The 23,428-nt window shown below is 43.4% G+C and overlaps 1 protein-coding gene and 1 long non-coding RNA gene across 6 annotated transcripts; one reads left to right on the top strand and one right to left on the bottom strand.

Annotated features, from left to right (window-relative positions):
• Positions 1-5,238: 5,238 nt before the first annotated feature.
• THAP12 (THAP domain containing 12) lies at positions 5,239-18,694 on the bottom strand. 3 transcript variants are annotated; one of them, XM_009688320.2, is made up of 7 exons: positions 16,369-16,612; positions 15,735-15,932; positions 15,579-15,647; positions 11,389-11,509; positions 9,647-9,754; positions 8,595-8,631; positions 5,239-8,308 (listed from the first exon to the last, which is right to left on the bottom strand). In XM_009688320.2, exons 2-7 carry the CDS (start codon positions 15,764-15,766, stop codon positions 6,360-6,362), a joined length of 2,316 nt encoding a protein of 771 aa, XP_009686615.1. In that variant the 5' UTR covers positions 15,767-15,932; positions 16,369-16,612; the 3' UTR covers positions 5,239-6,359. The 3 variants fall into 3 exon arrangements, with proteins under 3 accessions (XP_009686615.1, XP_068786835.1, XP_068786836.1); XM_068930734.1 differs by lacking the exons at positions 15,579-15,647; positions 15,735-15,932; positions 16,369-16,612 and adding an exon at positions 11,702-15,548 and having other exon boundaries at positions 5,243-8,308; XM_068930735.1 differs by lacking the exons at positions 15,579-15,647; positions 15,735-15,932; positions 16,369-16,612 and adding an exon at positions 18,505-18,694 and having other exon boundaries at positions 5,244-8,308.
• Positions 18,160-21,970, top strand: LOC104152788 (uncharacterized). Of its 3 annotated transcripts, none has more exons than XR_011138771.1 (3): positions 18,160-18,301; positions 19,654-19,780; positions 20,209-21,970. It is a non-coding gene; the product is annotated as an uncharacterized lncRNA (long non-coding RNA). The 3 variants fall into 3 exon arrangements; XR_011138772.1 differs by lacking the exon at positions 18,160-18,301 and adding an exon at positions 18,325-18,539; XR_696047.2 differs by lacking the exon at positions 18,160-18,301 and adding an exon at positions 19,006-19,205.
• Positions 21,971-23,428: the final 1,458 nt, after the last annotated feature.

The following is a 23,428-nucleotide window of genomic DNA, read 5'->3' as shown; positions in this document are numbered from 1 at the left end:
CAATATTCAAAATATGACAATATTCTGGTGCTTCAAGTGCTCTCCCTTGGAGGCAGACTCAGCATCTGAGGTTGCTGGTGGAGTCCCAGCCACTCTTGCAGTGCTGCTAGTGTATAACGTGCTCCTACTTTTATTTTGTGGCGCTTTCAAACAGAGGGTGGATTAAGTGTGGGGCAGTGAGGTGAGCTATCAAAGATGCTCTATTACTGGCTACCCTTACTGATATAGAGCTGTGCTGGACCTGCTGCAAGAGACATTTGCCTACGTACCCTGTGCTCTGGAGACCCATAACACACACACGATGAACAGGGATGCAGGGATCCTTGAAAGAGGTAGGTACAATCGTTCCCCTTCTGCAGTACTGGCATGTTGTTCTTGCTTCAGCCAAACCTATGCCAAGAGCTAGTCAGTCTCTATCTCACAAATTTTGGAAAAGAGCTCAGAAGTCTTCACTGCTTCTGCTGGGAAGACCAACGTCATTGATCCAGCTTTTCTGTGGCCTTTCTTGGGCCTGGGAGTACTGCACTAAGGATGGGAGGATATTTCTTCAGGGTGGTGGGCACTGAAGGTGTCATCTGTTTTAGAAAATGTGTAGACTGAATGCAGAGTAGGAAGGAAGAGCTGCACAAAAGGAATGCCCAGGAATATTGCAATTGCTGTGTCACTTTTTTGTGTTTGCACAATAAACTTCAGATGTTTTTGTTTTATGAGGGGATGAGGCTGGAGAAAACAAAGGAACTGTGATCTTTGCATGCTTGGTACCATTCTGAAGTGTCAGTGCAACAGCTGGTGCAAACAGGAAAAGGTCTCAAGAGCCATGTGGACTCTGGGTTACATATGCCTGATATAGATGAAATTCATCTGGAGCTGAAGTGCGGTCCAGAGCCATGACTGGCAGCACTACAAGTGGCTATCAGTGAGAAAGATCACGATGCAAGTGCATCCTGCTGCTACTCCTGTTTCACAAGGGAATCAGCCATGAGGCTTGAAGTAGTTGAGAGTTGGAGAGGACAAAAAAATCAACGTATTGGTGGAAAGTTCTTCCCCTCTCAAAGATCATGTCCTATTGATGGTGAACGCTGAGGTCTCTTGGTTTCTAGGTGTCCCCACTGAGGTTCTTGGGTCATGCCAGAGGGGTTGTCTTGCCAAGTTGTCCTTCTGGAACTTCTTTCAAGAGCAATGCAATAGGGCCTCTTATCCAGATCATCAGATGTCTAGTGGCTGAAGAGACAGAGACAACAACTCAACTTTCAGGCTCGAACAGTCATGTGTGCAGATGGTCACAGAAGATCAGAGACTCAGTGGTCACCTCTCAGCGAAAGATACCATGTGACTCCTGGAACCACTGGCAGATGGGCTCAATTGCCTCCAAACACGCCTTCTATGCCTGATTTTCAGGAGGAGTTCAGTTTTTGAAATTTAAGTCTGTGTTGTGCAATACTTTTTAGTAAAGGGGGAGCTGTTACAGGCAGCTCTCTCCTAATTGTTGCTGGGGAAGCCTATGTTCCAGTCTGGACTTCACAGGGTATGCCTGTGGGCTCACAGCATGGTTTCTCAGCAAGAAGGCTCCATTGTTGCCTCCACAAATGTTTTGTTGTAGTGTTGCTGCTGGTGGAGCACATGGTCGTGAGCACACGAAGGTTTGTGGAGGTATGTAGGTATCAGTGGTAGTTTTGAGGGACAAGGCAGCCTGGGAAGATACATCCTTTAGCCTGTCCCAAGAGCACTACAACTAGGAAACTAATCTGTTCCTGAGCAGAGTTTTGATATCAATTAACATCCACGCAGTGTGGTTGGGAACCTTTTGTGAAACAGTAGCCACAGCAACATAAGAGCATCAAAATCCACCGTAAGATCGCATGGGCAGTCACACTGCCAGTTTACTCATCAATTTATATTTAAGGTAATTGATTATGAAACAGCTTAAGCCATTTGTCAGAAATGATTTTAGTAAGATAGGAACCAGGCTATGATAGTGAACCACTGGTCCAGTTTCCCTGACCATTACAGACATGGCTGTGTAACAGTTTCTTTTCTAGCCTCCTGTCCTCAGTCATTTCTAACCTTTTTATTAAACAGTTCTTTTCCAGTCTTGGTCTCTGCTCCATGTTAATAAAGGGGTGTGGGGGGGGGACACATCTGAATGGTATAGCAATTATGAAGTGCTAAGTCACTTTGGGAGATGGGAAAACAGAGGAAATCAACTCTTTCCTGAAACATTTTTAAAGAGATAGCTTTCTTTTGAAAAAGCTGTATATAGACAAAGCAGACTTTTTTTTTTTTTAATTAATGAAATATAAAGCAGGACTAGGGCAGGGGAGTGGAGTTAGCCCAGACTTTATCCAGAGGAATAGTAGTCCAGTATCCTGAAAGAAAGAGGTTGAAGCACAAATACAGTCAGCTTTGGGGTACTCACGCCAAACTATCACCTCTCTAGAGGCTGGTCATACAAAAAAAGCAGAGGAATAGGGCAATACCAGGACGTCTGTTCTGTTGTGGCTGCACTGCTCCGCCTCAGATTTCACCTTGTCTTCAGGGACGCTTCCAGGGATAACTGTGTTGCCAGCTAAAATAGAAGACACGTAGGCACAGATTTAAGAAAGAAGAAAGCTTGCTACATTGAAATAAATAGGCACGTTGCAAAAAGTATGGCCAAAATAAAAAGAGCTATTATTTCATTCTGGATCATGCATATTGAATTCAGTGTGATTAACAGAACGCTATTTTGCAATGCAAAGAAAGCTGATGATCAACACACATCTGTTTTGAAATAACTGTCCATCTATCTACTATTTCCAATTCCATTTTTTGTGTCACTACATACACACGGTTGGCAAAATGGTGGTGAGAATGCTGCGCTTTCTAAGAAATGTTTTCCTTAGGGAAAGGAGGGAGCATCAGGGAGGTCTAAAAATTATCAAATGCTAAGCCTTCTTTGGGGTAACACCTATGATCTTTCTAAGTCAGAACCTGTTTCTCGAAATAGATCCAGTAAAGAGATTTATTTTCATCTTTTTTGAGTAGTTTGGATGTTTCTGGCAACTCTGAGATTTGTAGTGTTACACAGAGACAGACTACAGGGAGGAACAGGAGAGCTGCACCCAGAATCATTAGGTGGTTCTGGTCCTCTCCTTCCTTACAGGAGAACTTTGGCAGCCAAATAAGAAGTGACAGGATTTCAAAAGCCAATGATAGAAACAGCACTACAGGAGATGAAAAGCTCCGTGCTACTTTTTACGGAACCGATAGTGAACTCTAATAGAAATTTTATGCTCGCCTGGGAAAAAGAAATGTCTATTCTTAAGACAAACATGGCTTTGACAAAACATGATCAACTGAGCAGGTAAGGAGAATCCACTGTCACAAACATGTATGGAAATCTCAGCAGTTATACTTTAATTTAAACAGATATCTTGCTTCGTTACATGGAACGTGACAAAGGGCCAGATCAAAGCAAGGTAAATAACAGAGATGCACCTTGGAAATACAGGCTGCCCTGTATCGGTGGGATATTTTAGATGACAGTTTCTTCATTCTCAAGAATCTGTTGATGAAAGCCACTACAGTTTCAGTAATTGTTTTTTTTCTTTCACACAGATCGCTTATGTTAAAGGCAAACGTGCCACTGCAGCATGCTATTCCTTTGGTCCTCTCCATCCTGCCAAGCCAACACCCTGGAGGGCTCTACTCTTAGGGGTAGACAAGTGATCCTAAAAAAAGGAGTTATTCTGCACTAAAACAATTCAAATAAATAATCTAAACAAGGTGCTTTCCTCCTCTGACTGATTACAGACAATCTAAGCACCTCTGTGAAAGGTAATGCAATGATAAAGAAGCAAATAAGGCCCTTGGAGACAGCTAATTAGAAAAGCTACTCACAACTGCATGTCTCGGTTGAGCTCCAGAAGACTCTTCCTGCAGCTTAAGGAGCTTTTCACTGCATTTCCTTTCTTGAATTTGACTCAATATGTCAGTCAAAAAGACCTCATTTGCATAGTCAGAAAGTTGTCTTCAGCTCTTCTGGCCAAATATATGGCACTGGCTATCAATCTTCCATCTGTGACTATGCACTTAAGCCAAGATTCATCCAATCTGATTTTACCCACTTAAGTGCAACGCCTGTATTAGCAGACTAGCAGTTCTACGTTGTCTCTGTGTAAATCAGTGAAAAAAAGGGAGACAAGTTTGAACCGTCCTTCAGCGGTAGCTGTCTCTCTGCCCTAGACAGCAAAGGCGTCTACAGCAACTAGACTCTTAGTTATGATCCATCGGAGCTCAGTGACAGAAATTAGATGAGATCAATCTGGTTCACTGTACATTGAAACCTCCTACAAAAATAACCTTGCCTGCTGCCACAGAAGTCAAGAGTTCAACTGGCTTGTTACACAGTCACGACTTTATCTCCCAGAAGAATCTAAAAATATTTTTTTCCTCCCAAAAAGCCCCATTCCTGACCTCTATACAGAGACTTGAGATGGGGTTCACAACCTCAGTGGTCACAGCCATCTCATATTGCTGTTTGGCAGGGGAACTCACAGACAGTCCCAGGATGGGAAAGGACTTTTATTTAGTTTAAGACTGCAATTGAAATGTTCTTTTGAAAATGCAGGAAATTTTGTGTGTGAAATCTAAGCAGTAATATTACTGATAGCAATTTTTATAAGATTCATATAATTTTGGCTGTTTTCATATATTCAGCTATTAGCTAAAACAGTTTGTACTGCGCGAGGCAGCAATTGCATTAACGTGAATCGGCGACACTAACATTTAAGAAGGCATGCCACAAAAAGTATGTACAAGTAGCAGTGGAAGAAAAGATAACAAGTTTATAGATAATTTTTTACTGCTTCAATGTAAATAAAAGCTCCTGAAAACATTTCTTAAAATGGACACAGTCACTTTAGTATCTAGGCTTATTATAATTAATGGATTTTTCCCTTCAATTTATTCCTATTGTTCGATCGTATTAAAACACTTTAAGAATTTTATGTGTCATAATCTCTATAATCACTCAGTTTTCAGTTGCTGGGGGTCTTTCCCACTACAACTGTAAAGAAAAGTACACAAAATGACAACTGTAAATATGTTACAAAGCTGGCATGCATCAGGACAGCTGCAAAAATTGGCAACATTTTAACCATTTCAAATCTAATGCACTTCCGTTTGTCAGTGTTTCAATTAAACAAAACTTCCACAATTAAGAGCACTGGATTCAAAGTTATCTCAAAATACTTTTAAAAAACCTTCAGCACAGCATACCAATCAGAAGTGCTGCTACACAAAGTTTCCTGTGCCTTAAGACAATGCCACTTACTAGAATTGCAGAAACAATGGGGGAAAAAAAATAGCCAAAACTAAAGGTACTTACAAAAGAACACACATCCTCAAAGAGGCACTGCTTTACTAATGAATTCAACATTAGGTAAAAAGCAAATTCACATTTTATTTTAAATTGCAATAACCTGTACAAAATGTTTTATTTTTGCCAAAAATAACAGCAATATTTTCCATCTTACTTCTAGACAAACAACAAACTCTTCTTTGTAATCTTTCCTGGGTGCGTTTACAAATAAACAGACAATAAGATGCACGATTTTGTGTCAGAGTCAGAATAGAACAAACAGATAAATGCCATGGAATAAATTTTACTTTTAGTGTCTTCCAGGAATTGCAGTATTCCTGACATACCTGTTAAAAACCTAAAGAAAAACAAAACAAAACAGTTGTGTCTCACACAAAGGAATGTAAACAGTCATCAAGCGATTAAAGAGGCTGACTCTTCCAATGAAACCTTATCGTACCTCTATACCATTAATTTTCACTTTTTACAGAGAACAGTCCACAGCACGAGGATCGTGCAACAGCGGAATCCACTCTTCAAAATGCCAATTAAATATACACCAGTAAGAGTTTTCTTTTGGAGTTTTCAAAAAGAGGAAAATTCTAAGTAACTAGACTGAAATGGAGTATACTTTCCTTTTAACATTGTGAGTTTTTTTTTTCTTACCCTTATTCATGAGCGAATATGTAACAGCCCCATCAGATCTACAATAACCACAACGTACTTTTTCCCAAGATGCAACAAAGTAAACAAGCACCTAGTGAAGTCAATCAGATGGAGAAAGCACCATCTTTGCCAAGAGCACAGGTTTATTTTCAGGCTTGTTTTTGTTCACATAATATATTTAATGCAGATTAAACAAAACATAACTTGGGTCACTGACCACTGCTTATTCAATCTGAGACCTAAAATGGAAATACAACTGCAGTGATTTTTGAGACTTCACAGCTTTTTCTCTCAACATTGAAGTTTAACTAGGAAAAAGCCGTTTCAACAGACTGTTTTAGAGCTTAAAACATTAAGCATCTTCTGTTACTTCGGAGTTATTTGAGGGAAGAAAGTCTTCTTGAAATTCCACTTTATCTGGATAGAGTTTAATGTAGGTGTCCACCATTAAATCTAAGTCATGTTTTATATCAAAGTTTATGTTGAGCAGAGCTAGGTTGCTTGACCTTTGTTCTGTCAAGGTGTTTTTCAGGTATGCCTTTAAGCGCTTTCGTCCTGCTTCGTATTTCTCATTCTCTACCTTCATCACTGGAAGGATGCACAAGACTTTGAGCAATGCATATACATTAGGGAAAAACTTTATGTCTGGCAAATGAAGTGCTTCATAAATAGTAGCTGGAAGCTCAATGTCTTTTCCTCTGTGCTTCCACTTGATTCTCCAACAATGAAGCTCAGCAGAAAGCGTATCTGGATTAGGCAAGTCATTTTTGTACATATCAGCATGATGCTCTTCAGATGTATTGAATTTGAGCTGCCCCATGACTGAGGGCACTAATGATAAACATTTGAGAGCTTTTAAATGTTGTTCCGAGAATATATCTTTTAATTCTTGAATGATGTGCTCCACTGCGGGGACGCTAAGGATTTCCTTGTAGTAGTTTTCTGAAGTTACCTCAGAGTCCAAGTTACCCTGTTGCGCCCTGCGAAATTTTCCAGGAAGTTTAATTTGTACATCCAGTTTTGTAGCCAAATTTGTTGCTTCCTCAAACCAAAATTCATGGTAAACTTCAATGTTTTCCATCACTTCGTTCAGAGAATGCAACACTGCGGTTAAACTGCTAGCTGCAAAGAACACATCCGATGTTTGTCCTTGGAGATTTTTTCCAAACGCTCTTGTAAAAGACAGAATGTTTTTCAAAATTACAATAGTGACAATGAAGTCAAAATCTGTTAATGCACTTGAGAGTACAAATGCTCGACCAGCAATAAAGTTGCTCCACCGGACAGATGAGTCGCTGCTAACACCATCCAAACACAGTACAAATGCTTGCATCAGGTCCACTAAAACTTCAAAAGTATCATGTCTGCCTGTCCACTGAGAACGGCAGATCTCCTTCAGCTCATTACCCTTCTCCTCATTGCTCTGGAAAAGAACAGAAATTGTATTGTCCAGCTCTACTAGCAACTGTGGAGACTGATTAAAAAGACAGCAGACTTCTTCGATTGTTCCTAGTGCAATGGAAACACCAACAACAGGGATAGATTTTGCCAGCCAAACATTTAAGGCACAAGAGGAACACAGCGTATACACCGCTTGTGGATACTTTTCCAAAAGTCTTGTAGCTACAACTTTCATTTTAGAAGCAAACCCACTGGAGACGATGTAGGCTTGACCTCGACAGTACTCCATGTTTAGACCCCACTTTTCAGTGATAGTTGTGTGGAATTTAACAGCTAAAATTTCAGGATCAGCCTCGTAAGGCAAAAACCCTATGAATTCCTCTCTTAGATTATGAGACTCATCAACAAATCTCACCAAAACTGGCAAATGTTCTTCTCCTGCTATATCTACTACTTCATCAGTAACAATAGAAAAGAAGTGCGAGTCTCTTACTTCCCTCAGTGTCTCTTCTCTAACGCAGCTTTCGCAGATCTCAAGCATTTGCTTCTGCTGCGTTTTTGAACAATACTCAAGATTTACTGCAGTCATCTCAAATCGTTTCCTCAGAACTTCATCTCCAGCATTTATTCTGTATTCCAGCAGAGCCTGAAAGTTATCTGAAGTGAAAACACCCTCTGGAAGCTCATCAACATTATGGCCATCCAAGGGAATATTTTGTTTACCCATTAGGATCAAAATTTCAAACAAAGATTTAAGATAATCTTTGTTTTCTCTTTCTTCAAGCGTTAAGGGAACAGCTTCCTCCTCTTGTTCTTCCCCTCCTTCCTCTGACACAGTATTCTGTGCATTGCTTTCATTCAGTTCTTGAGTTGCCTGTTCCCGTTCAAACGCTTCATCAACTGCAAAACATAAAATACTGTAAGTATAAGACTACACATGCATAAAACATAACATTTGCTTTCCCCTGCTATCCCCACAACCTTTTATGTTTCTGGAGTCCAGAGAATAATGTTTCTACTTTAAAAGTGAACAAGTATGTCAGAGAGAGTTTAGACTGGCTGTTTAAATCAAGCAGCAACTCAGCTAGCCTCACGGTATACATGTAAGCTTACAGCCGGCATTCTGCATTACCTTATCTACTTTAATAAAAACTCTTCGATGAGCCCAAATATTGTGCCCACTTACTCTTTTGCTGCTTCAGTGTTCTTATTTCATCTTCACTCTTAAAGAAAGAAAAAATTTAATTTACGATAATGACTACCACGTGACCTTTAAACATTAAGACACATCAAGATCAGATACCATATTGTAGATGAGGCCATTTTAAAAGTGTCAATACTTATCAAAAAAGTGCTAGAAGGTGCAAAAGGAGGAGTTTCTTCAGATAGTTTATTGCTGTCATGACATACATATCTACTAACGATGTGAGGATAGCTTGCTCCTACTGCTAAGGTTCCTATACTTTTATCAGGAGATTATTCAATCTATATTTTATAATTGTTAGCAAATCAGTTTTAAGGAAGACTTCTGCTTTGATATGGACATGCACCTAGTCACCAGACAGAACTGTCTTTTACTCTACTTTGTAAGTGCTGGTTAATAAACAGACTTATCAAACTTATGAAGGAATATCTAGAAATCATCCGCATTCTTTTTTAAAACGATAAACAGAGCTCGGTATTTGAATTCTTCTCAATTTTCACTTAAATCTACAGGGACCAACAGACAGTTTTTCTGTAAATGATACAAAAGAGCCACTGACAAGTCACAGTTCCACAAGGAACTGCTTGATCTTGGTTTTATGCATGGATCATCTTTTTAGAACAGCAAGCTAAAACAAGCACCCCTGAAGTGCTGCAGACTTTAGAAGCGAAACAGGTGAACTGAAGATTATGCAATCCATATGTAGCAAGAACTTCAACGCACCATCTAGCTAGATCCAGCTAGTGCTGTAATAACACATAAGAGGAAGCTGTAAACTGTCTTTGGAAGACAGTATCAGCTCTGGCCCAAAACAACTCATTTTCCAGGGAACTTCATCAAGCTTTGCTTAGTACATAAAAGTTATATTAGCATAATATTTAGGTATTTAACTTATAATCAACAAAAAGCTACCAGGATAGGTAGCAAAGAAACTAAATGTGCTAAATATTATTTGACACTTGTATATAACATTTCATCTGAACTTTCTTTGTGTGTTAAAACAATAAAGACAAGTTCTTAAATTAAAACCTTACCAGCTCTTTTATCCTTTTTCTATGTCTGCTGTGGGGATTGTTCAGGTGACTTGTAAGATCAAATATAGTTGGTACAGCATTATCCCTTAAAACTGTTCTGTAAGGGCTCTGTAAGAAGACAGACATCTAGATTAGGGATTTCTCTGGGAAGCGCTCACTGTCTGAAGACAAAAAACCCAGAAAAATTTTCAGAGACCACGCACTCTTTTTTTTAAACCGTTTATATTTTCATTTTTGCATTTTACTTGACAGTAAAGATAGACTGCATTTGTCTTTTTCCTTTAGTATTTTTGCTTTCTAATAATTCAGAACAAACAGAATGCTATCCTACGTAATCCACGTTTCAGGTATATCAAGAGAAAATTGAAAATAAGAAGAGAGATACCTAAAAAAGCATAACCACTTTTTGCCTTTATCTTCACATCACATATACCTGATAAAATAATTTTAACTTACCTTATTATGAAGGTAAATGTTTAAATAAGCTTTCCGGATAAAAGGACACCCATACGTCAGAAAGGAAACCTTTTGTTATTATTGTGCTTTGTTTGTCATCATTTATTTCACAGTTCTAGAAAAAGTTATGCAAGTATTTTCACAACGAAAATGTTCAACTACTTCTTTACGTAGATTTATGCATTAACACACCCAGCTACTGTGGAAGACTATATAGAATGCAGATTTATCTATCGAATCAGTAGCAGGAAGAAAAGAATTTGTCATATAAACGTCCTTTAGCAGTTAGAGAAAATGACTTTAAGTATAGTTTTATATTTGAATATACTGTAAACTTATGTTGTCTAGACTGGATAGGTTCCACTAAGTACCTAGTCCCACCTGATCATGTTTATATATGTCATTAGCTTGAAGCGCACTTCAAGCAAACTAAGTTTCATAAAACTCCACTTCAGATTCAGAATTACTTTCGCTATTCGTTTCCTTGTTTCTGGGATGTTGGATACTCATACACCCTGTCATGTGTAATGTCACCAGGATCTCAGATTCTGGCCTACCTTTTAAATTATCCTACATAACTGAAGGACCAAATGTGCATATATATCAGCGTGGAACTTAGCTTACAAATTAAACTTGATACAATGCCTCAGATCCATGGCTTCCTACTGCTATAGGGACTGTTAAAATCAGCACCATCTGGTTAATGAGGAGAAGAACCGAAAACTATGTATTTCGTTACAAGGAAACAGAAATATGATTTTTAGCTGGATAAAATATAGCAGGAACCAAAAGCTTGACAGATGTAAAGAATGTTTAAAGCTCTTGGCCGCAACAGAGCGTAACTGAACTCAATCACGCCATGTATACACTTCAGTAACAGTACATCAATGATTTCAAATAATTAGAGGTATACAAACTTACATTCTTACACTCAGTGTATTTAAGTAATGTTGTAACATCCAGTGACGGTAAACAAAATGAGCATGGGTTCAAGTGAGCAAAGAACTGCAATGAAGGCCAGAGCTCTAGAAACACATTAAAGCAGAAGCAGCTGCTCAGCTTTTCTCTTCCCCAACTGCTCATTTCCACCTCGTCCTTTGTGCCAGTACAAACATCCGCGAGCCTGCGCGGTGCCTGGTCCATGATAAGGATCTCCGTTAGACTAAGAGATTAATTCTCCCAGGGAACAGTTACCCAAGGAATCAAAGATTAAAATGCAACTTTCTGATTAGAAATGTTTATCACATTTTGCAACATACAATAAACAAGTATTTGGTTTTACTTACACTTCTACATATCATTGAAGTCTCAAAATGTTTAGCGCACAGTCTGTAGTGCTTGTTGAGTTGATCTGGAGTTTTATCTTCTAAATCTGCCCTTCGACAGTTCTCTACCCATCTTTGACATCTGCATGTAAACAAAAGAATTAGCTAGTTGTAAGTTTAAACAAAATTCACAAGAATTTCAAAACCTTATTCCTAATTTGCGGGCAGTGAGCACTGTCCTTTTTCGCAAGGCTAGGGAAAGTTGTATACACATTCCATTGTAAAAATGCTACACAAATATTTTCAAACATTTGTTTTTCTTCTTTTTACTCACTATTTAACATCACCCCAGCAAATTCACGTCCACATCTTTTCCCATAATTCTTATGTTCTTGCCTCTGTCTCACATATGCAAAGGCACATAATGCAGTTGCTCAAGAAAGCTAATCTGCTGACATTTAATTCTTAAAAGTAAGAAAAGACAAAAGAGATGAGCTTGTAGACTAGATAAACTCATTAACTTTTTCAAGATAGCCATGAATAGGGTTAACTTTTCTCTGTCTCCCTTTAAAATACAGCATTTTTCTTATTTATTCTGACTATCAGGAAGTTTAAAAAGGTAACACCAGCAGCGGTACTACAGAGGGGGCACACAGATATGACGTACGTTGCCATTAGATTTTTTTTTTTTTTTAAAAACAACATTTATTTCTGCTCCAAATTAGTTTTCTGAGATACAACACAAAGCTAAAGAAACATTTTCCCTACTCACAGGGTTCCTTTCAGATATGCAAGCTAAATTTTCCTCTGGTGAGTAAAACATTTCCAAAAAATTGATGTAAATGTATTAATCAGCTTGTATTTCCCCCAGTGGGGTCTCTGCAATCATGTTCTTGCCATGAATTTGTGAGCCAGGACTTGCAAAGACTGATTCTGCACAGCTAAAGTAAAAATTATCTGCTATTTCATTTAGGTAAGTGTGCATATATATACACACACACACACATATATACACATACATATATAAATTAACAAGATTGCTGTAGCCATTAATACCTCAGTATTTAAAGTTTAAAAAAAAAAAAGTCATTTCTCTCCTGCAAATAGAATTCTCTGAAGGAGTATTATTTTAACACACATACATACACCCTATGGCATCACAAAGCCACCAGTTCATGACAGCATATAGCTAAACAGACAGTTGAAAACATACAATGCAGATGACTAAAAATCTTTGCAAGAACAAGATTAATGACTTGTTCATTATCCTAGCCATATAAAGCGGTTAGACAAACTCCCATTCCCCCTAGCCTAAGTCCCTACCTAAACAAACTCAAGAAGGCCAGAGACAACTACATTATAGAGAACTATGAAACTACGGCAATAATCTACAGCCGTAATGGGAAGGAACTTCCACTATATGCTCAATGATTTATTTTACTCCAGTGACTAACGCAACATATCAATTCTCTCTATATTTTTCAACAGGGACTCACATTTCTCATATTTTAGATTTAAGTTTTTTTTTTTTTAAATTGCTACATGTTGGCAATGCCCACAAAGTTCAAAATTTTTTCTTATTCTAAAGTAAAAAGCAGAAGGTTCCTTGCCCAAGAAACGCTAGAAGTCATGAAAAAGCAATTTTATTCTTATTTTTGCCTACAGACACACAAATATTGCTCATAAGAGAAGCAGGGAGTAAACTAGCAACTGTTCAACAGTTTAAGGATGAACACTGCCTCTCCAGATGTTTTGGTGGGCAAGTTAAAGAAGGAAATCCACAGGTCTGGACGGACTCACTATCACCTGTATTTTAACTGAGGGTGAAAGGGCATCTTTGAAAGAGGAGAATCTTGGATTCTGGTCTCTGCTGGCTGGACCAGCTGTGCATTTTGACTAGTTTTCAGTTAATTTAAAGTATAAAAATAACTGTGGCAGGAAGTATCATAAAAAAGGGATCATTTCTAATAGATTGCTCTCACAGATGTACATGCAGTGTCCTTAATGCTAGTTGAAAATAATTTTTTTTATTGCTCAGGCTTTCGGCACGATAGGTCGCGTACCCTTACGTGGTATCGCTTCAACAAGAGGAGAGCGCTCTCCTTCTAACTTTGCCATAACCAAATGGTATCAACGCTCTTTTTACATGGGAGACCCTTAACGTACCAGTTATGTTGAATCTGGCTCTCATGCTTTCTGAGCGGCTGCTCTGATGATTAGACACGTAAATAAAGGTAGTCACATTGGGCTGTCATAAAGGTCGATCAGCCTCCTTACGTCAACGGAGAGGGCTTTGGGACAGAGGGGTGTCCAGAACAAGAGCCTAACCTTAGCAGATCTTACCGGTCACTCTCCACTGACTCAAGGAAGCTGAGGACTGCCAGGAAGCAAAGTCAGAGCTCCTCACACTAAGATAACTCCTGGCCATCACACAGGCACAAACTGTGGCCGCGATGGTGCATTTAGCACACGCGCCAGAAGTGGCGCGCAGTTGTCGAGAGCGGACAAAACCCGCCTGAATTGCTTCACTTCAGATCGTGCCGCCATCCAGAGAACAAGTTACATTAGACAGCAGTCACAGCTAGGGACCAGAGAAGACCGTAAGAAGCGACGGCAGAAGACAAGAGGAACTCTACAGACGAGTCTAGCTCAGGAAGTTAGCCTCACAAAGATGAAACTAACCCCCAAATACCCCTCTCCCTTCCCAACTTCTCCTCCGGTTACATAAAAGCGGCTGCGGCGGCTCTCTTCTGTGCCGAAGTCCACGCCGTCAGCCTGCACTAGACAGGACCCGAGTACACGATCTCAAAGCCCCTGAGGGCCTTGGCACGCAAAGTCCTCGTTGGAGGATCCCGGGCAGGCAGCAGCGTCAAGCTCCTCACCCGGCAGGAGCAGCAGTTCTGTAACTGGAGCTCTAGACATCTAGGAAAATTTACTGGTAAAAGCCAAAGTGTCGACGTTTTGTCAGGTAACTACAGGATTAGAGGGGGCTGATGGGGGTTACGTGACTGGATTCAAACGTGCAAACTCTTCAACTAACTCAGAATGCGGCAACTCAGTCTTGCTGTGAGTTCGGCCCCGAAACAAATGTTCTCCAAGGAACCAGAAACGGAAGAACAAAGGGAAAAGGGGGTCAGACTCCGCAGACTACTTAATATAGATGTGCTTGGCATTATAGTTACCACTTATTGGGTTTTAAGGAGGTTTTCTTCAGTGACAAGTTTAATATTATTTCCACAAATCTGCTGACATCTCATGGAAGCTTAAAAGGCATTTTTATTCAGGTTCAGGTATAATTGAAATCATTTATTTTACCTCAGTGTTGGTCAACTACAGTAGAATAGCATCTCTGTTGCTTAAAATGTATTTTCTTCCAAATACTCAAACTTCACCTTAACTCAGACTGCCATGATGAAGAAGAGTCAGAAGCATGGATAGATCTGACTGTGCGTATCACTGCCTAGACCACGTAAAATTATTAAAATGAACGTGCCTGTTGGGGAAACAGAGGCTATTTATTCACATTCATGTTTGATGTGAAAAAACTATGCACCAGCCACTAACCGCAATCAGTTCTACTTCAAAGCCTCATCATTTCACCCCTTCCAGTATTCTCAGATAGAAAAAGTAAATCAAAGTAGTCTCAAATAACTGGTTAGCTCTAGTAGACTCACTAATGCTTTAAAGATCAGTTTTGGAACGTCTAGCTGAGAGTGCTTAGCACTGAATCGGGAAAAAGTAAGGGTTATTTTTTAGTTAACGTGCAAAAATTGAAAGCACTAAGCACCTGCCTTCTCACTGCAAGATCCCAAGAGCAAATAAGACGTTTATAGCAGCACAAAGTACTTTGCTTACCATACCAGTCTGACCTACAACGGCAACAGGTTTCTATGACAGTATGCAGTACTGGACGGTTGTACAAGCAACACGTTGTCTGTCATTTACCAGTTGCAGATCACTGCTGTACTTCAAATAGGAAAATAAATCACTAACGTCCTATCGTCTACAAAGCCATAAAGGTTACAACGATCTATCAATCTTTAAATACTAAGAGTTTCTAAAACAGAGCATGTGATCAATTTAGGACATTTGTATATAGGTTTAAATGAGAAAGGTATACGATATTAAGAAAAAAAGAAAAACTTAGGCAGAACACTGACAGAGTGAAAGGGGTGCTGTGCAGTCTGAAAAACAGCTTACGTAGAGCTTACCCTTCCTTTGTACAGTGGAAACGACCAAACGGTCCTTCAAGGTAAATTTTAGCACTATTTTCTACGATCCTGTTAGAGGAGCATTAATCTGATTAGTCTGAACTGCTTCACGGGGATTATGCCAAACGGGAAATCAGGAAGCACGCCTACTCACACCGATGCTGTTGTAGAGATATAAACTGGCGCATACTTCTTAAACCACGTGACTGATCAACTTTTATGGACTTTTTTTTTTTTTTGCAAACAGTCTATATTGTTTAAATCATTGTAGCTGACATGCATTGTTTTTTCACTAGGTCTTTATCTCTTAAGCTTCCACAAGGAACGGTAGTTGAAACTGGTAGTATTATAACTCTGAAATAGAATAAAACAATACAAATCCTGAAAAGTAGTGGCAGTTGTTTGGTTAACTGCGCATTTTCAGATGTATTTCTAGTGTTAACGTGGAAAACGGTCGTTCAAAACGTCTTTCAATAGAAAAAGACGCATAAACTGAAGGGGCTATTTCCTTCATATAATAAATCGTCATTGCATGTATTAATCATGTTTGTGCAACTTCACGTGTGACTCGGGTTTTGCGACAAGAACTCCCGAGAAATTAACACTGAAGTTCAGACAGCCCCAAATCTCTCCACATCTGCACAACCTGCAGCCGTGACTTTGGCTGTGCAAGAACCTGCAGCTCGCCAAGGGTTGAGAGAGGCAACATCAGGAGGGGAAAACACGGACGATAAGCTCGGAGCAGGCAATCGAGCGTTTTGATTAGTTTTCTTTAAATGCAAAACTCTACCTAACACGGGTTAAACTATAAAACCCGGCAGCGTACGATCTATCGTCGGGAAAGAGGTAGCTGACGCCGCTCCGGGGAGCACGCGCCTTCCCAAACCGGCAGAAGCGAGGGAAGTCGAATTATTTCCAGAGCAGCGTCTAGACTCGCAGGGCGCGTCGGCACCCGCCAGGCAACGTGGGCGCCCGGCTCCTACTGCTCCTAGGATTTCCCACGGCTCTGCTCGGCTACGCCAGCTCCCCCGGACTGCCACCAGCACCGCCCCCCCATGCGTGCCCCCCCTGCCCCTCGAGCCGCCCCACACCTCCCACGGCCGCGTGGGTACCCCCACCTGAGCTGCCCCACACCTCCCACGGCCCCGTGCACCACCCCGAGCTGCCCCACACCTCCCACGGCCCCTGTGTGTACCCCCACCCCGAGCTGCCCCACACCTCCCACGGCCCCGTGCACCACCCCGAGCTGCCCCACACCTCCCACGGCCCCTGTGGGTACCCCCACCCCGAGCTGCCCCACACCTCCCACGGCCCCGTGCACCACCCCGAGCTGCCCCACACCTCCCACGGCTCCATGTGTACCCCACCCCGAGCTGCCCCACACCTCCCACGGCCCCGTGTACCACCCCGAGCCGCCCCACACCTCCCATGGCCCCTGTGTGTGCCCCCACCCCGAGCTGCCCCACACCTCCCACGGCCCCGTGCACCACCCCGAGCTGCCCCACACCTCCCACAGCCCCTGTGTGTACCCCCACCCCGAGCTGCCCCACACCTCCCAAAGCTCCACGGGTACCCCCATCCCGAGCTGCCCCACACCTCCCACGGCCCCGTGCACCACCCCGAGCCGCCCCACACCTCCCACGGCCCCGTGCACCACCCCGAGCTGCCCCACACCTCCCATGGCTCCGTGTGTACCCCCGCCCCGAGCCGCCCCACACCTCCCACAGCCCCGTGTATACCCCCACCCCGAGCCGCCCCACACCTCCCACGGCCCCTGTGTGTACCCCCACCCCGAGCCGCCCCACACCTCCCATGGCCGTGGGTACCCCCACCCCGAGCTGCCCCACACCTCCCATGGCCCCATGCACTGCCCCTAGCTGCCCCACACCTCCCACAGCCCCGTGTATACCCCCACCCCGAGCTGCCCCACACCTCCCATGGCCCTATGCACTGCCCCGAGCCGCCCCACACCTCCCACGGCCCCATGCACTGCCCCTAGCTGCCCCACACCTCCCACAGCCCCGTGTGTACCCCCACCCCGAGCTGCCCCACACCTCCCATGGCCCCATGCACTGCCCCTAGCTGCCCCACACCACCCACGGCCCCGTGTGTACCCCCACCCCGAGCCACCCCACACCTCCCATGCCCTCCCTCCTCCTGTCACCTCCCCACACCTCCCATGCCCCCCCAGCCGCCCCACACCTCCCATGCCCCCCTCTCCCCCTCCTCACCGCCCCACACCTCCCACGACCCCCCCCGCCACCCCCACACCTCCCACGACCCCCTCCCCCTGTCACCGCCCCACGCCTCCCACGACCCCCCCCGTCACCGCCCCACGCCCTTCCCCCACGGCGCTGCCTCTAGCACCCACTCCCCCCCGGGTCACCCCCCCTCCCCCCCGGGTCACCCCCACGGCCCCGCCCCCCAGCTGTCAATCACCCCCGTCCCGGCACAGGCGCGCGCGCGCCCCCCGGCTTGGGGGAGGGGGGAGGAAGAGGAGGACAGCGGCCGGTCCGGCGCATGCGCAGCCGCTCGGCCGCCTCCCCGCGGCGGGCCGCGGGGTCCCGCGCAGCCCCGCCCCGCCGGCGGCACAGCGCGCGCGGCCTCCGCCAGGGGAGGCGGCAGCTGCGGCCGGCCGCGGTGGCGCCGCCGCCGCCGCCGCCTCCGGCCCCCCCCCCCCCCCCCTCTTCCACGGCCCGCATCGGACCGCCCCGCCGCCTGAGGTGAGGAGGAGGCGCGGCGCGTGAGGGGAGGGAGGCGCCGCGGCGCGGGGGGCTGTCTCCTCCGGCGGAGCGCAGGGCCTAGGCGGGCCCCTGAGGGGAGCGGCGAGGCCGGGAGCCGGCGGGCCGCCTCCCTCGGGCTGCCCCTGCGAGGCGCGGGTGCCCTTGCAGCGGCGGCGCTGCCTTGTGCCCGGCTGGGGTCTCACCTGACCGGGTCCCGGGGGAAGCGGAAGAAGGCCAGGTCGGACTGGGTGCTCTTGCGGGTGCAGTTGGGAGCCGCACAGAAGTTCGGCATGGTCGCCCGGATTGGAGCCTCTGCCCCTTTAAATCCGCGGGCCGCAGAGAGCGGGCGGGGGGGGGGGGCGGGTGTGTATGTGGGGTGGAGGAGGAGGACGGGGGGGAGGGAGGGAGGAAGGAAGGAAGGGGGGGGTAGGGAGGGGGAAGCGGCTCTACACTGCTGTGAGCGGCCGGGAGGATTCACCGCCACCCTCCGCCGGGACAAGAGCCGCCTCCTTCCCACAATGCACCCCTCCCGGCTGCCCTCGCGCGCCCGGCCGCCGCCGGCCAGTGGCCATGCGCGGCGGCGGGACCCGGATGAGCGCCGCCGCGCATGCGGCCTGGCCGCGTCGAAGCGGGCGATTCCCCCCCCCCCCAGAGCGCCCCAGAGGGGCCCGCCGCCGCCGCTTTTGCGCCTGCGCGTGGGAGGCGGGCGGCGCGCAGGCGCAGAGGCGGCGGCGGCCTTCCGCGACGTGGGGGCGTGGGCGGGGCCGGCGCGTCGCCCGCGGGGTGTCCCGGTACCGTGGGGAGGGCGCGAAGCTCTCACGAGTGCTCCTGGCTGGCCTGAGCCTCGTAATTTTCCGTGTTGAGCTTGTTGGGGTCAAGGAAAAGCAAAAAAGAGCCAACTCCGGTCTGTAGCATCACTGGGGGAGAAGGGTCCCTCCCCTCGCCTTTATTTCATTCCATACCAAAAAGATGGAATAAGGAAATTAAGGGTTTTAAGTGCTATATCCTGAAGTTTAGGGGGTGTCAGTCACCAGCGCGCAGTTGTCCTGGTGGTGCCGGTTGTTTCAAGTTCCTCGAGTTGGATTGTACAGCCTGCGTCAGCCTGGGTGGTTGTTTGTGTTTAACTAACTCTGAGGCCTTCAAGAGGCACGTGGTTAGAAACCCGGCAAAATATCTGTGATTCACAACGGGTAAATGAACTACTAGGCCAAAATATAAATGGTACAGACTATATGAATAATGTTATACATGTGTGTTATATTGGGTACATTCAGTTTTAAAAGTGAGCTTAAGTTGTAGAATGAGGCCATAATCTTTTTCTGTTTTGTGTTTTCTTTTGTTTTGCGTTTTAGGAAGACATCGTTAATCCACAACCCAGATAGTGGGACAAACTAAGAGCTGACTATGTATGTCTTGAGCAATAAAGTAACCAAAACAGGATGTACAACTAGTGTGACGACTTCCTCAGTTCTCTCTAAGGTAAAAACAAAGCAGAGCTCATTTAAACAAAAAAAAAAGTAGTAGAAGATTAGATAGTTGGAAGCGAAAAAGAGTGATTCAACAACTGTGACCTACCGATGGTTTGAGATAATAGAAGCAGGAACTGTAAGATGAATAAATTCTGCTTGCAGACCAGAATTGTTTCAGGTGCTGTAATGCCGTAGTGTAAGAATTCACCTTTGGTATAGATATCTCTTACGTACCTCTTTAATACCTCTTTAATGTCGCTTAAAAAAGAATCCCAGCAAGGAGATTGGGGGGACATTTGGAAGCGTAATCCAAATATATGACATAGGCAAAGTATGAGTCTTTTTGAAAAGTACATAATGTAAAACAACACTCATTTGATTCCTTTTGGATGGCTTCTAAACTTCCTAGCTTTTTTTCTTTTTTCTTTTTCTTTTTAGTACGAGTAGGACAACTTTTTCCTTGCCATCAAATGCCCTTTAAACTAGGAAACTCAAAGCATATCTCATTGGAGTAATTTCAATTACATCAATTTATTTGGTGTTAATTCTGTGTGAGAACTCTAATTCAGGCATGAAGCTGTGTTTGTCACTGTTTGTGGGCACAGAGAAGAGCTTCTCCCTGGGTACCTTCCTGTCTGGTGAAGCCTTGTCAATGATTTTCTTGTTGCTGCTGAAGAGCTAATTGTTAGTGATGTAGTGGACAATACATTTCCCAGGTGGCTTGTATATTTAATTACTGTGTTCACTTACTTAGTATTAGCTTTGCAAATTATTTTAAATGTTAAACTTATGCCCTTCACCATGTTCCATTTGCTTTTTCCTATTGTGATGGCACATAGCAGTCAAAAGCTGAAAGTATTCGTGGTTCTCTGTGCATAGAACGGTTATCAGATGATTCCTCCTGAGTGATAGGAATACTATCAATGAAATTCAAGCAGTTAGAGACCTTCCATTATGTAGGTGTAAGATCACTTTTTCTGTCACACCTTCTGATCTACAAAGAAAAGAGAGAGATAATTCAGAAGTAGGTCTGGATCGTACGATATAGATTGAGTAACCAGGCTAAGCCAATGCTAAAAATCTGCTTAGCTGCACCTAACTGCTAACTGCCCCCACTTTCCTGGGCGTTCATCAGCATTCGTATAGATATGCAGTGATTTGTGTAAGGGAGCTAATCTGATCAGAACTAACTATTTTTTAAATACAGTCATTTGTTTTTGGTAAATTAATTTTAATTCAGGTGACTTTGTGATCTAGTTCACTGTGCAGATTGCATAAACGTTCATGCTGAGCCAACGGAATACACAGAGCAGGTTCACTTTCAATTACAGTAATAGTTTATGAGCATGGCCATGCAGTGTTAATATGACGCTCTCTAATTTTTGAGCTGCTAGATAAAATTAAGAAAACACTTTTAAAACCTATTTCAGCATGAAGATAAACTTTTTCAGCCTTAGATAATGAGAAGATTGTTTTGCCCAAGATCAAAGTGCTTTCTTTCCCTCCAAATTGGTTCACCGAACAAGGTAAACACGTGCTGATACTCATTCTTAGGATTCTGAACATGCACAAGAAGATTATTATAATGATAGAATTAGGAAGAAATTAACCATGGCACATATTTCTAAATTATGGCCAAAGCTCCTTTTGATAGTCCATCATTTGAATCACTGTACGTGCCTGTTACAGCAGTTAAACTCATGTGCATACATATACATTTAGAAGATTTCTACTGAGTTGAATAGAATAACTTATGCATAAAGTTAACTCATTCACGTTGCTCAACAGTGCCGTTGTTAAGAGACTAATTTTTAAAGTGACACTTACTTAATGGAAAGAGAATTCAGTTAATTATTTTCAAAAACCAACAGTGTTAGAAATGCTTCTTTAAAAAAAAAAATTAGTTTGTATTACTGCTTAGTGAGAACTTCCAAAAAATTAGCTTCTAAAACTTGTAGAGTGTACAGAAATCACTCAAACTTTTTTTAATTTTTCTGAGTCGCCTTTGAAATATGCATCTATAATCTGTATGCTGGTAATGTTGTTTTTAAATAATCCTCCTGATTTTTGAAATGTTGTTCACAATATATTTCCAAATGTATCCATCCATACCCCTTTCATGTTATGTGGGGACTGTGTATTGTATTAACAGTATTGTATGTATGATCTGTATCCACTGGATAAATTATTTTTAAAGGAATTGTGTGTGTGTGAGTTTTTTAATTGCTTTATTTCTGCATTGTGTCTTGAAGGTCAACTGTATCTTAATCCCAGGATCACATAATAGTGGTTGCAAAATAGTCCCTTTAATGTACCTCTGGAAATGAACTGGTTGTCCCTTTCACAGGGTGAAATTCAGTATGCCTTTATCTTTCTGAACTTACTGTTTTAAGTATAATCGTGTATTTATGCAGGTTTCCTGCTACTGAAAGTTGAAAGTTTATTTGCAAGACAGTATTTGAAGTCTAAAATGCTTTAAGGACTCACAACTACCATTACATTATCTCTTGCAAGTCATAGAGCCACATTGTTTTTGGGATGGCCTGTCTGTAAGAACTAAAAGACTGTCAGGTTAATTCTGTAGAGATGGCGTATGTCTGTATCCTTGCTCCTTTTGAGACACACTGAAATTTTCAATCACAGCACCAAAAGAGATGCTTACATCTATGGGTTGCCCACAATTCTGGAGAAATGGATGTCAAAGGTGGGGAATAGCTAATTCTTGTATACTATACAAGGGAGGACCTCTGAGACTGTGTGAGTGCATGCTGCCGTATGCAGTACTGGTGACCGATATGCGACGCACTCTAGCCATAAGTTGGAATAATGCAGCATGCACCTTCCTCATGGTTTGCTTTTTGCAAATCAAAGTTTGCAATATGTTCTTTCTATGATGATGGTATGTAAGGGTCATCAGACCCAAATCCTGTGGCGTTCTTCTTTGTTCTACTGGGATTTTTTTCCCCCCGTGGAAATGTTGACTCCGAGTCAAAGAATGCTGATTTTTATGGGTTTTTATGTCAGGTTTTCAATATGAGAAAATAAAGCCATTAGCTTTGCAGCCCTGTGCTTTTATGTTAAGGTGCAGTTTGTGTCAGTCAGGGTCTGCCCACTTACACAATTTGGGGCACAGACATTGCTCTTCAAATGACCTGTGCTAAGCTATCTACACAAAGCTGTGTTCTGAAGTTGTGAAGATGTACTATTATCCTTTTCTTTCGTAGACCCTCATTATTGAAGCTGTGACTCCTTATCCACGTATTTATGGAAATAGCATGGAAATAGCTATCAGTTTTATAAAGGTTGTGAGATTTAAAAAAAGAAAAAACTGTGCACTTTGAAGCATGCTCTGCTTGCCTCTTCCAGGGAGAATACAATGCACGTCCTTGTCTCGGTGTTTAGATAGTCCTGCAGTGCCGTCCTACATTACCTGGTTTCTACACTGTGGACTGTTAAAACTTCCCTCTGTGCCTAGGAAACAGCCTTCTAAATTATATGCAGCTGTTCTGAGGTCAGTCCTCACTTCTGCCTGAGCTGCTGCAGCGTCTGAAGAGTTCAGCCGAAGAGGAGGATTGCAACCTACTGCGCTGCTACTGGGCAGCGCGTGCCCATAGACTCTGTCTAGTTTTACGGCAGGGATTCACAAAGCAGCATCTTA

Source organism: Struthio camelus, chromosome 1, assembly GCF_040807025.1.
Source record: "Struthio camelus isolate bStrCam1 chromosome 1, bStrCam1.hap1, whole genome shotgun sequence".
NCBI classification, from domain to species: Eukaryota; Metazoa; Chordata; class Aves; order Struthioniformes; family Struthionidae; genus Struthio; species Struthio camelus.
This window is presented reverse-complemented; position numbering and strand designations above follow the sequence as displayed.